The sequence below is a fragment of the Dreissena polymorpha genome, chromosome 12 (genome assembly GCF_020536995.1).
Source record: "Dreissena polymorpha isolate Duluth1 chromosome 12, UMN_Dpol_1.0, whole genome shotgun sequence".
Lineage (NCBI taxonomy): Eukaryota > Metazoa > Mollusca > Bivalvia > Myida > Dreissenidae > Dreissena > Dreissena polymorpha.
Window position 1 is genome coordinate 71,089,866 of NC_068366.1, and position 15,171 is coordinate 71,105,036.

The 15,171-nt window shown below is 35.7% G+C and overlaps 1 protein-coding gene across 5 annotated transcripts; it reads right to left on the reverse strand.

Annotated features, from left to right (window-relative positions):
- Positions 1–1,740: 1,740 nt before the first annotated feature.
- On the reverse strand, positions 1,741–14,281 carry LOC127853882 (mitochondrial ornithine transporter 1-like). Of its 5 annotated transcripts, none has more exons than XM_052388686.1 (6): positions 14,197–14,281; positions 7,231–7,384; positions 6,184–6,583; positions 5,394–5,566; positions 4,793–4,954; positions 1,741–2,147 (listed from the first exon to the last, which is right to left on the reverse strand). In XM_052388686.1, exons 2-6 carry the CDS (start codon positions 7,373–7,375, stop codon positions 2,020–2,022), a joined length of 1,008 nt encoding a protein of 335 aa, XP_052244646.1. In that variant the 5' UTR covers positions 7,376–7,384; positions 14,197–14,281; the 3' UTR covers positions 1,741–2,019. The 5 variants fall into 5 exon arrangements, with proteins under 5 accessions (XP_052244646.1, XP_052244644.1, XP_052244643.1 ...); XM_052388684.1 differs by lacking the exon at positions 14,197–14,281 and adding an exon at positions 13,712–13,854; XM_052388683.1 differs by lacking the exon at positions 14,197–14,281 and adding an exon at positions 12,430–12,591.
- Positions 14,282–15,171: the final 890 nt, after the last annotated feature.

Genomic DNA, 15,171 nt, shown 5'->3' on the forward strand with positions numbered 1-15,171 from the left:
GCCACATGCACAATAGCCTATGTGGACTGCACAGGCTTATCTGGGACCAAACTTCAGCCACATGCATGATAGCCTATGTGGACTGCACAGGCTTATCTGGGACCAAACTTCAGCCACATGCATGATAGCCTATGTGGACTGCACAGGCTTATCTGGGATCAAACTTAAGCCACATGCACGATAGCCTATGTGGACTGCACAGGCTTATCTGGGACCAAACTTCAGCCACATGCATGATAGCCTATGTGGACTGTGCAGGCTTATCTGGGACCAAACTTCAGCCACATGCATGATAGCCTATGTTGACTGCACAGGCTTATCTGGGACCAAACTTCAGCAACATGCATGATAGCCTATGTTGACTGCACAGGCTTATCTGGGACCAAACTTCAGCCACATGCATGATAGCCTATGTGGACTGTGCAGGCTTATCTGGGACCAAACTTCAGCCACATGCATGAATGCAGTTTTCATCTGGGACCAAACTTCAGCCACATGCATGAATGCAGTGTTCCCAGAATGTGACTTGTATATAAATACATTTATAACTGAATAATTCTCCTGCGTGTAGGAGAGGGACATATATGAACGGATGGACACTTTAAAATGGTATCAGGTCTGTTTCGATGACACAGCAGACATAGCATCAATCAGGTCCAACTTACAAGACTGTCTTTATGAAACTCTAAATCTTATTAAGCCATGGTTCAATACTTAGTTGTGCAGGGATTACGCAATTGTGCTCATTTCAATCTGATTTTGTTATTGTCTTTGCCTATTATTATTTGGACTCCCTAAGCCGTATTCAGTTCAGTCATTTTATAAATAACTCATTGTATAAATATTCAACAAAAGGCAATAGTTGAAGAAAACCATTATTGACCCCACCCATCCTATATGTAGTCCAAGGCAAGGTGTTAATGTATAATTTACATATTCTTTTTATACAACTAAATTAAAATCTGTCAAATGGATCTCTACTGTATGTGCTGACACCACAGTCAGACATTATCTACCCACCGTCCAATCACAAAGTTAAATAAAACAGATTGTTGACACTGAAAAGTATATCTTTATTTACCAATCTTTATGAAAATTAGTCGGAACATTTGTTTCATGAATGATAACTTGGCATCTGTGTGGTTTTGAACAAGATGAACAGTTCAAATTTAAGAAAAATAAAAACAAATACATGTCACATATATAGCGCAAAAATTATTATAAAAATATTCTATTGCGCTTTACAAACACTGCACATTGGTTATCCATGAAAAAGATTGAACAAATGAGTTTTAAGTGGCTTGGTAGATTGTTCCACCACTTCGGGCCAACAACAGCTAAAGATCTATCCGCCATCTTAGTTTGCCTCCTGGGAATAACAAGATTACAGTCACTTTGTGTTTGAAGTCTAAAAATTATTCAATTTTATGGTATTGAAATTCCACAAGTTATTTCCAAATGAAAAATTCAGGTACTAATTTAGTTTCAACCTATTTATTTTCGCTTGATTGCATTGAATGCCTTAGGCTTATTGAAAGTCCGTTTCTTAGAACAAGAACCAGTGCTTGGTGTCTTTGTGTGAGATTGAAGGAATTCTCCCAGTGGTTATCAAACCCATGTCTTGGTCGATTGGGGGACACCATATCCACTATGCCACTGCCAAATTCACTATAAAGTTTCTAATTTCAATACACAAATGATTGAGTATTTGTTTTCGTAACTACAAATAAGGGAAACATGAAAATGTTATTATTTAATATGATATAATCTTGCCAACCACATGTCACATAATGTTCTTGCAGGTAATAAGTAGCAATCTTGCAGCTCTTAAAAGGAAACAATTAAGACCGTTAAACAGATCTGTGCACAATATATCATCAATAATATAACACTGCCAACACTCTGGTCACCCTAATTTGTTAATATCAAATGTGAAATATTTGTATAGTTTAAAAAATCACAACCACCCCAATAGCCGAAAATATAACATGAAGCCATATGTTCAAAAATCCAATTCTATCACGTGTAAGTATCGGCCATGTATCCAAGCCATTTCTTTGTATTTTCGTAGGCAAGGAAGAGTGCCCCAGTTGCAGGAAATGTACGTAGAACAGTTGGACCAAGGCCCTTATAGAGGGCAAGCAAACCTGAAACAGTTAAGCAAATGTAATATTACGTATGACCAAACTTCTGAGCATCAACTATGATTGATTAAGTTAACCCGTTACCACTTTGATACGTATTTTGACGCATTTGTAGTCTTTTAGAAAGTTAAATTTAAGGTAGCACACCCCTAATGATTTCTCGCGATTTCTTCGAAGGTTGAAGAGCTTAATATTAGGTGCCGTAGCCTAGTGGTTAAGGCGATAGACTAGAAATCTTTTGGGATATTCCTGCGCAGGTTCAAATCCTGCCGATGACGTATACTTTTTTGCGACGCTTTTTATTTCTTTTCTAACTTAATTTGATTTAATATGGCATATACGCTATGTTTATTGTTAAATATGTTGCAATTTTTATGCACATTCTTCACTTTTAAAAATTAAAGCAACGTTATGGCTAAATAGGGTGATTTACTGCTGAAAATACGAACCATGCTTGTTGCATTTTTATTTTTATTTCAAAAAGTAAACGGTGAATCTGTCTACTTCTTTGTATTTTTGCTGTATATAGTGTATCTATAAAAACTAAGTTAAAAAATTACTTACATGATACTATTTTGAATTTATGACACTTTGTTTTTAACCAACCCAATTTCTACTTGCCTGAAACCACTTACATTTCATGGCGCTCTTCCATAGATAACAAGTTATAAAAAATAAATAAATGTCTTTAAAAGAAAACTTTTTTCATCTTGTTTAAACTGTAAACACCTTTACTGCATCTGTACACACCAACTGCATGCCTATATTTGGAAATCTGGATGAATTATGGAACTTTCATATACCCCAGGGGTGCACATAAACTGGACAAAAGCCGAGTGTGTGGGTGGTTTTGAAAAAATCAGTATATTTTTTTAAAAAGCATGGAAAGACTACCTAAAAATTTGCATGTAGTTCAGTGAAATGATGCTGATTAAAAAAATAATAGATTCGATTATAATTGGATAGGTACCCATTACGGGTGCGCTACCTTAATTAAATACCTTTCTTACTAAATTCAAGTTTTAAATGCTTCATTTGCAACCCTGAGATACCGATGAGCAGCCAACAGCATAAAACCTGAACAGACTGCGAGTTACTCGAGGGCTGTTCTGGTTTTATGCTGGTTGCAAAAGGCATTTTCACTTTGCTTCTTATGGGGGAAACCTTAATTAAAAACCTTTCTTACTAAATTCAAGTTTTAAAGGCTTCATTTGCAACCCTGAGATACCGATGAGCAGCCAACAGCATAAAACCTGAACAGACTGCGAGTTACTCGAGGGCTGTTCTGGTTTTATGCTGGTTGCAAAAGGCATTTTCACTTTGCTTCTTATGGGGGAAAGGGTTAAACTACAACACACTAAAGAAAAGTAATTTATACAGACTCCCTGATCTTATGATCAAACAATTTGCGAAAAACTTTTACTTTTGATAGTTTTATTTTAAGAATATTCACTGCTTCTTAAAACGTACACAGCTACATGTATATGAAATGAATGACTGTGAACCAGATGCAAATGACAGCTTTGTCAAATATGTGACTAAAATGATTCCCAACAATTTGTAAAAAGCATAGCAGCCATGTCCGTGGCTAAGTTCAAGGGCAAATAACTCAGTAATGTTGGTATCAGTGCATGCAAAAAAATGTGTCCTGCAAATCTGCACTTCATTTTGATGAGATACTCCCCTTTTATATTCAAAGGCTTGAGAAATATAGAAGTAATTTACTCCACGAACATTTTATGCATCTGCCATAAAAAAGGCCAAGTTCAAGAACACATAACTCATGAAAAAGGTGTTTTGCACATCTAAAGTTTAAGGTTGAAGGTTGCAATCTGATCTCAAAATAATTGTTGATTAAACAGAGACAAAAGTGACTGACTAGTTAATGAACATTTATTCATGTGTACAAATGTATAGACAGTTTTTTCCCCTCCATCTTGACATAATAATGATTTGTCCGTTATATATATTATCTATCATAGTATGGAATCCTAGTACAGAACTTCTTGAAATGGTGTGGCACCTAATACGGGCACACATTTTAGAAATCATAATACAAGTACAATGACAATAATTTACCAATGGTTTATGTATTGCAATAAAAAAGAGCTAATAATTTAGATAATATATGATCCTTGCACTGGGAAAATGGGGCTTAATGCATGTGCTTGAAGAGTTGTCCCAGATTAGCCTATTCAGTCCACACAAGTTTATCAGTGAGGACTGCTCAAACTAATCTACCATGACACTGCAGGTGCGTGCATTAAGCCCAGTTTTCACAGAATGCTGCTCATATATTATTGGAAGCTCAAGCTGCAACACCACGACGTTAATGTCATTGTTTAACCACGCTCTGTAAATGAGCCACGCTCTGCGAGGGTTTTATGCATGTGCGTATAGTGTCTTTCCAGATTAGCCTGTGGAGTCCGCAGGGACGACACTTTCTGCCTAAACTAGATTTTTTCTAAGAAGAGACTTTCTTTAAATGAAAAATATCATAAAAGCACAAAGTGTTGTCCCTGATAAGCCTTTGCTGACTGCACATGCTCATCTGGGAGGACACTTTACGCACATGCGTTAAACACCTTTTTCACAGAGCTTAGCTCTCATTTAATACAATAACTTATACCATAAATGGAGCTGCTTACCCTCTTGTCTATATATCTGCACAATGACGGATCTGAACGTGGGTTCTACAGTCCCAGCAGTACTTGCAATCTGTACACGAGACTTAACGACATCGGCAGGGAATATGGCTACCCACAGAGCCACCCCTCCAAGACCTCCCGAGATGACAGTCCTCAATGCACCTAAACAAGCAAATATAGTATATGTTAGAAAATGAGGTAATAACGCAGTATAGACAACTGCATATATCCCCTATCACATTCATAGTTTGGAACTGTAAAGCTTCAGATTTTATGAGGGTGTCTTGGTCTACATGATGGTTATCAGACTTCTTTCCACAAAAGCTAACAAAACCAGACACATGTAAATGCGGTCTGGAATTACCTGCACTTTTATTAGAAATGAGCCACACTCAAGAAAAAAAGGGTCTTCATGCATGCTTAAAGTTTTGTCCCCAATCAGCCTCTGGCTAAGAGACTTCCTCCAAACAAAAATAAATACCATTTCCGCAGAAATTGATGTCCCTTATTAAACTCTGCAGACTGCACATGCTTATCTGAGACAATCCTTTTCGCATGCATTAAACTTGGTTTTCTCACAGTGCTGCTCTGTGCACCTGACCTATATCATCCTTGGTTTTGCCTGCCGGTGTGAGCAGATGACGTGCAGTCTCGTAGCCTCCAAAGAAGAACACATATCCTGGAATCTCCCTCATAAATGTGGCTGTCAAACCCTTGTACAATCCCCTTATGCCTTCTTGACGCAGAATTTCTTTTGTCAGAGTAAAAGGCCCACTAGAATTTTAAATCAATTAAAAATGTACATCATGTCTCACATGTCATATTCAATTTTTTAGTTGCATGAGGGTGTGTGTTTTTTTACACAAGCTGCAGCAACTTAATTTATTTTATTTAATGTAACACACATCAAATTCTAATATGGCTGTGACAGTGATTTCAAATGAACTACTATATTATGCCATTATGGCAAAATATAGTACACATGTAGTTAATTTCAAATCACTGTCATACTTTATGACTGTGGTATTTATTGATAAGCAAGTTTTTTGGTCACATTTTAGGCCATTCACTCATGCACACTTCACTTTGTCAACTAAACTTTTGCACACACAATTTTTATAAGCAACTATCTGGGAAAAGTGGGCTTTATTCATGTGCGTTGTCATCCCAGATTAGTGTGTGCAATCTGCGCAGGCTAATCAGGGATGACACTTTCCACCATGACTGGATTTTTGTTTAGAAGAGACTTCCTTTCAATAAAGTGTCTTTCATGATGACCGTTAGCCTGCAGACTGCACAGGCTAAACTGGGACGACATTTACACACATGCATTAAGCCCCATTTTCTCACAAGGGTTTCTCAAATCTATATTTCATATGAGCTAAACATACATATTAGGCTTCTCTCCTGTTCCTTTCACAGCTGTTTCCCTCATTGCCTGAAGTCGACACTTAACCAGCTCTGTTGGACACAAGGTAAACGAAGAAAAGAACGCTGCCGTCCCCCCTGACAATGCATTTTCCAGGGGATTCAGATGAGAAACATTGTCTTTACGCACTACTTTGGCCATAAGCTTTTGACAGAGTCCGTAGAACATAAAGAGAACAGAGTTTTCAGATATGTTTGCGGCTAATGCTGGCACAGTTCCAGCGTACAATCCTCGTGCTATACCATCCTGTCTGTACGTCTTTACAAAACAGTCCAAGGCATTCTTGTACAAATGTGGAAATGTTTGCATTTTCACCTTCACTGTGTCCAATGACTGTCCCACATAAACAGAGGCGATAGCCCCTGCAAAACAAAATATGGCCAATTGACAAATCTGGGAACCATTCTTTTAATACAAGTATTACTACAGTTAAAACTTTATTAATTACAATTTGTTTATGTATCAAATAAAGACTTAAAAAAAAAATTATTCTCCAACAATTGAGAAGAAAATAACAAATCTTAACCATTATCTATCTATCTATCTATCTATCTATCTATCTATCTATCTATCTATCTATCTATCTATCTATCTATATCTATCAATCTATCTATCAATCTATCTATCTATCTATCTATCTATCTATCTATCTATCTATCTATACTGTCTAACTCCCCTTTTGGGTATTATTGACAGGTGACATTAGCCTATGAAACTCTGGATAATTCCCAAAACAAAACAATTCATCCAAAGATTATAAATCTGTATATCAGCCGCATTCAGGGTAGACTGGGTTAAATGTATTAGCATTAAGTGTTGTCCCAGATCTGCCTGTGCAGTCCAAAAGGCTAATCAGGGACAACACTTTCCACTTTTCTGATTTTTTTATGTTACAAGAAGTCCCTTTTTGAAAGAAAATCCAGTTTAGAGGCAAAGAGTCATCCCTGATAAGCTTGTGCCACTCCTTTTCCTGTGCAGTGCTAATATATTACATGATCCATCAACCAACCTATTGTCCCGCCAGTGAAGTCAATGATGCCATCAAGGGCAGGGTTACGCTGCACTGCCTGACGCTCTGATTTTGGTAGATGGTCCCCACTGAGGGGCACTGTTTCAACCACCACCAGTGTTGGGGTTGACGCCTCACGTGTCATGTCTCAGCACTGTAAATGCAACATGCTTATTACTACTTATTATAGATCTAACATTTATTTTCTAATCTTAGGATGGGCCTCAAGGTCATGTAAACTGCAAATACAGTACTGTATCTTATAATAATCATTACTGCTATAAGAATACCTACAAGTACTGTATAATGGTACAGTGCCTTATCCTGCAACTGCTCTTGATCCGCCATCCAATTCAAATTAGCTTTTTAACCCTTTACCACTTTGATAGTATTATGATGCATTTGTAGTCCCTTTCAAATTTACATTTAAGACCTTTCTTACTAGATTCAAGTTTTTAAGGCTTCATTTCCAAACCTAAGATACTGATGAGCAGCAAATAGCATAAAACCTGAACAGACTGCGAGTTACTCGCAGGCTGTTCTGGTTTTATGCTGTTTGTACATAGCAATTTTCACTTTGCTTCTACTTGGGAAAGAGTTAAAATGTGATTATATTGTACATGTCTTTATCACTACAGATCAGTTCATTAATTCAGTCATTGCTTGGTATTGATCCAGTCATTTTTTGTACATTTAATCTTTTTATTTGGTACACCTCCATTGTCATTAAATATATTTAATGTTAACACGTAAACATGGGAAATTGCCAATTAAGATTATAAGTGCACATTTTATTAATTAATATGTACTATTGCAACATCACGTACTGCATAAACACATGATATAACGACAAATGAGATCTGAAACTATAGAAGTTACTATTTATTAATATCCAAAACTCTGACAAAAAGTACAAAAATTTACGAAAATCAATAACATTAGTCATTAACAATATCAGCCTTTTTCTGTGTACAAGCTGCTTTAAGTTCTCAACTTGGCATGCATTTTTGTTAACTTACCTTCAAAATATCATGCACTATTGGCTGTATGTATACTGTATGCACAACTTGCTTTTCTGATCCAATAGAAAGTGATTGCATTTAAACTGTTTGCACACTTTAAATATTGCCTGTCTACAAGTAACACAAGCCTAGCGGAACCATCCAGATTTCTGTCGTGTACGTAAACATTGACGGTGACCTTTATTCTGCTTCGAGCTTATTCATTATTGTATACTGTACTGTACAAATGGTTATAGGTAAATTTACACGCTAAAAATGTCCGCATTAGGAATGAGGCCAATTATTGCGAGCAATTGAATAACTGATTGAAAACAATTGAGTTCAATAGTTATAAATCGATAGCAAATATCGTTATAGACGCGCTTTTGTAAGGAAACTATGCACTACATGTATAACCACATCAACCGAAAGATGACGCAACTCTTTCTCATTGGCGAGATATCGACTGTTTTGATAGTTGATCCATAGACGTGTCTATGGATTCGATGGAAAGAACATAGGCCGTAAAACACACGCGTTAAATTAAGGAGATGGTACAATATTACCAACGTAAAATCAAAGATCTTTCAATAAACATGAACTTTTCTATAAAGAGTGTGCCACGGCCTGAAATAGTTCAAATTTTCTCCACTGAAAATATTTTTAATTATTCAGTAAAAATTGCTATATTTATTTTCGGCTATAGTTTTTTTCGGCGTAAGCTGTATTAAGCCAGCTTTTCACCCTGACTTGACCTTTGTAAGTGTCCAATAATATTCAAATGAAATTTCCCGCGGCTAGGTACGAATGAATACACTTCATTTATTCCATTGGCTGATTTGAGTATAACACCAGAACATTGGAAACATATCCGCGTCTTTGCAACACTGTTTTACTGCATGAAACAATTTTATCTCTAATGAAAAGGCTCAATAGATAGAACAGTTTTACAATCAATTTTCGACATAAATACAGTTTGTGCGTTCACCTTTTATTTTCAGAGAATTACCAGCGCAAAAGCGTTTATACTAAAGGCTATATTCTCATATTTAGTACTTACTTGCATTGCATTTCAACCCGCGAGGTTTCGGGTCAATTCGCGGCCAGTGTGTGAAAGTCAGAGTTTATATACAGTTCATCACCGGAGTTCGCAGAAGGGGTTGCGATCTTTTCATTGAAGGAAAAAATTGGAATCTATGCTATTTTTGTCTGATGGAGTAAATAGTTCGTTTAGTCGCTTTGTCGATATATCAATATTTTAGGCACAGCTGTTGCCTTGGTCGTGTACAGTTGGCGTAAACAAGCCGTCGTTTCAGCAGCAGAATTGTTACCTAACTTTAATGCATTGCATTCCAATCCGCAAGGTATCAAGGTCAGTTTGCGGTCAGTTGCAGAAATCTTTATATAAACGCCGTCTCGTAAACTTTGTGCACTTGAAGTCTGTTTTGATCAGAAAGATACTAAATAAAGATATTCGGCGATATTGTTGTGGTATGTCAATCATCGATTTTTAATATGTTTTCAACATTTGCATGATAAGGACCAATTTTGATAAAATTAATTAGAAATATTTATCCATTTAGACCAGTTTATTAAGCATGAGCACAATAATTCACTATACTATAATTATGCAATTAAATAAGATTCGAGTATTGTCGGCTGACCTATATGCACTCGTTTATTTTCATGTTTCTTGTGTTTTTTTATTCTGTAAATATAGATATCTGAGTAATAATATCACATAAAGCAAAATAAGCCACGAAATCTGGCGCAACACCCCGTAATTGATTTGCTTGTGATGTAGCTAAGAACTGCGCAGAAAAAAAAGGCATCCGCTACTTTTTATCTCATAGAGATAACTTTTGATCGTTCATAAACATCGACCACAATCAACGCCGTATATCTTTTTTAAAGATATTTCTTGTTTATATTACATTATAATACATTTACATTAGTTGAGGGCAAAGGCGAATATGTACTTTTCAACAAGAAAATCTGCATGTTTTCTTAGTCGTTTACATTTCTATATTACCTTTACGATGGTACGTAAATCAGAGGTATTTAAAAAGAAACACTTTTATATTAGGCAAAGACGGATGTGTAATTTTCAATAAAAAAATCTGCGTCGGCCTAAACTGTTACAAAGATTCGCTTATGAATATCTCTGAGACTATTCACGTTAAAATCAAAGTTTTCTTGAACTTGTTCATGCTTGTTTTTACCTTTAAAATTTCACCTTTAAAAACGTGTTCCAATCTCTTAATTGCACGACGGTTACATTACATGTATGTGAGTGCAAGGAACGACATCTCTGTGTGGAGATTGAACTTATTCGTGTTTTTATTACCCGTTAAAATGATACGTACATGATAATTTAGACATATTTAAACAGTAACAAAAACGTTTTAGGCAAAGGCAGATATATACTTTAAAATGTCTAACTAGCCTGAAATCTCTCAATTTAAAAATATTAAAGTTAAAAGCATAACGTTAGAGACTTAAGATTTTGATATCACCTATATATTTAAACTTGATTTATTATTTTAAAAATAACTAAGTTGAAGGCAATAGCGTATTAAAAGGTGCGCTTGCAAAACAGCTAACTCAGACTAAAAAACTATTATTAAGTATTGTTGCTTAATATTGGTTCAGATACACATATTTTTTCATGTCTATTATGTTGTATTTTTACTTTTAATGCATCGAAGCTTCTATGAATATCGAAACTTGTTTCATGTTTCACATGTATTCAGTTATATTGTACGAAGTAATGAAATGTTCTTTATTACAATCAAACCGGCGGACACGCTGCCGTAGCGCATGATAACGCCAGATAACAGAGGAAGATCAGCGACTGTCCGATTGATGTCACGTGATATAGATCTCGTTTTTGCCGTACGGATTCCCGATCTATCTTTTTATTGGTCCGAATGGGTGTTTCTATTCTGTGTTAATGTATAGATCATTGGTATTGTTCAATGTCAACCTACAAATAATTGTGTATCAAATAACAAATTTATTGTTATTCTTTTCTGAAGTAAATAAAGAAGTAACAGCGATTTTAAAAACGGCAATTCCATGTTCCAAACAGTGGAAAATAACGTATGACCTTTAAAAATGCAAGGAAGCATGCTTGTTTAGAAATTATGTCATTCTTCCGCGGACAATAAATTAGTGTAAGAAATGTAGAATTGCGCTTACGAATCCGAATACAGATGTCAGAAATCTAGTCACGTTCCACTTAGTCTGTGTTAACTTGAGTACTAAACGGGATAATGAAAACCGTTCAATACATATTGAGATTAAATGATGCTTTTATACAAAATTGGATGTCTGAACTGAGAATTCATCAAGAGCAGTAAGTTAATTATAATCTTTTTTGTAAATTTGAATTACAGCCTTATTTAAATGATGTTACTATTGATAAGTTTAGGTTTAATCTGTGCCGACTAAGAGTATCCTCTCATAGATTAGAAATAGAGTCAGGCAGATGGCATAAACCAGAATCTATACCAGTCCAGGAAAGAAAATGTTAACATTGCAATGTCTTGGAGGATGAATTTCATTTTTTGCTTGAATGTTCCTTATACAATGATATTAGAAAAAAATACATAAAGCAATATTACTGGAAAAGACCAAATATTCCAAAATTTATAGAGTTAATGCAATCTGATAACCAAACAATTAACAGAAATTTAGCAAATTATGTTCATAAAGCATTTATTCAAAGAAATGTCTATAAATATTATTTTGAGTAAGTTACATGTCAGAAAAGTTGACTTCTCGCTGTCAATAGCGCTATTAATGTTAACATTATGTTGAAATACATGTATCCTTTTAACAATGTATGTATAGAATATAATATAGTTTGAATATGATCAATCTTGTCATGAACTTGTATTTATTGATGACCACTTGCATGCATTTTGTTTGTATAAATATATTCAACATGTGTACTCATGGACTGTAATGTCTAATGTATCTTGAATAAACCATATCGGGCAGGGTAGCTCCTGACTAGCCTTCTCGTAGATCGCATGTGGCAGAAGACCCATTTTGGGATGACGCGGCTCATAAATCATCCAGCTATCGTTTATCCTCGTTCGAGGCGTACCCAGAAACTGTCACAAAATGTATTATTTAACACGTTTCATTTTTTCTCATTCGATTAATAGATAACACGTAAAGGAATAGATACCATTATGTCATCTAGCTATATCTTACAGAATCTTTGAAACGCATCGCGATTCTTCATAGATTATTCCTTTAAATCATTGACACCAACTGGCTTGTGACGGTAATATGAAGACTTGGTTTTAATTCGGCAGAAATATTTCCCAAGGGTATCAACTGTGTCACTTGCTTTCTTATCATGTTTAAGCCGAGTTCAACTGACTAATTTTGGAGAGTTGTTAGTCGAGTTTGAAATATGTTGTGCAATAAGTTTTTTTGTGTGGAAAATATGTGTTATTTTGCATGCAGTTGCTCTCCGATATTGTACTGTAAACAACAATTATTTAATAAATAATGTTTGCATATTAACACATTACGGTAAATGTTTTAAGTTACATATAAAACATGTCATGATGTTAGTTTATCGTCAGCATCACATACATACAATTACCTGGCAATTATTTACGTAAAAACGATGAAGTTACATCGTACGCGATTAACTAGTGACAGAGACGTATCTATGTCTCTGCTAGTGATACACGATTGTGAAGATAAAACATATAAAAAGTGTCACTGTTATATCTTCCAATAATCTGTGACATTACTAAATTATTTTTAGATGTCACTGTTTATGGATGATAGATTTCACACCAAGATCATCGATGCAGATTTAATTAAGTCCCGAGATTAAAAAAAAAAAAAAACAACACACTCTCTGCACGTATGACCCTGAAATAGGAATAACAAGCGACAAAATTGTCACAAAACCAGGTTTTCAATTTGAAAAAAAAGTCTGATAAAGGGAGAAAATTTAAAATGTGCATTGTAACTGATTGTTCCTAGTTACCCCCCTTGTGTCAAATTCAATATATTTTTAGTCGTGGCGACCTTGGCCTTTGATATATCGACGTAATTCTTTCGCATGACACAACGTCCAATGATTGGGATCAAATGCACCGAGTAATTTAAAAATCTCACAATGAATGACAGAGTTATGGCCAGGACAAGATCATTTATGGCCATTTTTCACCTTTGAACTCAAAGTGTGACCTTGACCTTGGAGATATCGACGTAATTCTTTCGCGCGAAACACCGTCCAATGATGGTGAACAAATGTGCCAAATGATTTTAAAACCTAACAATGAACGACATTGTTATGGCCCGGACAAGCTCGTTCCGCCCAGCCGCCTGCCCGTCCGCCACCCTGCCCCCATTACATTCGCCAATCTAATAACCAGTTTTTTCCTTCGGAAAACCTGGTTAATAAAAACTAACTGAAAAACAGCGATAGAAATACGTCATCATACCTCTAGTTAATAATCCAATGAACGGAGTGATAGAAACAAATGCTAATTAACCAACATCTTGTGAAAATGGTTCTTATGCCATATTCTTCACTTTATAGCGGACAGTGTAGCTCCTGACTTGATTGCCGGAGTGTGCAGGCTGGTCTAGATATACGCTATTCGCATAAGGGATAAAACCCATGTTTGCACGACGCGGCTCAATTGCATAATAATTAATCATTTTTCATTTTGGAAACACTAACTGTGACATTATAATAAAAATAATTACCGGTAAACATAATTTATTTATTTCAAAAGGCAGTAAACATATCATTTTGAATACTACTTTATGCCAAAACACAAGACGCAGACGGGGTGGTTTGAAGCATTTATCCAATACAGTGTGTTGAATTATCGACTGGAGGACGGGCAGTCCAGGCGGATTTATTTACCCCCCCCCCCCAAACACACACCTCCCGAAATGAGTGGATTGTTCGTTCACAAACCTTTGTATTAATCGTTGCATTTCTGTTTGTGTAAGTCGCTCAATTTGGTTTTGTAAATTATCTGTACATGTATTATAAAGATACGATAGATGCACGTCAGTCGCATGATTCCCATATTCGAAAACGTAAATACACCTGTGACAGTTGCACGTGAAAAGCCACATGGTGCCGTACTAGCATACGGAGTCGATAAGAATTTACCATTTATGCGACGAACACTGTTACAAGCCACTAGTGATTTACTGGAGATATATGAACGTGGCCCTTGATGTGTAATCCACGTAAAACAATAAAAGCAAATGAGTGAATAAAATGAAGACCGAACAAACGACATGTGTTTGCTTGGTTGGAGTTTTCGCTGTTTCAATAGTGGTTCGGTCATAGCACGGCGGTCTGGTAACCATCTCACACGTTTCCTTGGATATATAGCTGGTAACCAGTCATCCATGCACATACGTTTGAACATACCTTCTTGATTCCGAGGTAGGGGAGAAGAAAGAAATTTATGGCCATGTGATCGAACTCACAATCATTGCATTTGTAGTTAAGCGCTCTTCGAACGGTAAAAACCGGCCCAAACAAATGAAGAGCGAATGAACGACTGCGTTTGGATCCTCGGAAACCGTTCCCTATTAACCCACCCAGCCAGTCTTCTCTGAACAACAGATCCAAAGCAGATCGTATTATATATTTATATATATATATATATATATATATATATATATATATATATATATATATATATATATATATATATATATATATATGTATATATGTATATATATATATTTCGTGCACCTAAGGTACTGGTTCTACCCATGAAACAGATAATCTTCAGACATACCAAAGGACTGAGTCCTTGGATACTTACATTTCTAATCTGCATACATAAAAACCATGATTACAAAACACTCCAAAATTCTGCACTTCGCCAACAAAACCGTAATAATTAACATGTTTCTTTAAGAATAACTG

What these genes read in the sequence shown, in the direction of transcription:
- LOC127853882 (XM_052388686.1), bottom strand. Translation starts at nt 7,375, where the DNA reads ATGACACGTGAGGCGTCAACCCCAACACTGGTGGTGGTTGAAACAGTG. An exon ending in CTTCACTGGCGGGACAATAG is followed by an intron (nt 6,584 to 7,230) that starts GTTGGTTGATGG and finishes TTTGTTTTGCAG; the next exon opens with GGGCTATCGCCTCTGTTTAT. An exon ending in GCAGATATATAGACAAGAGG is followed by an intron (nt 2,148 to 4,792) that starts GTAAGCAGCTCC and finishes TAACTGTTTCAG; the next exon opens with GTTTGCTTGCCCTCTATAAG.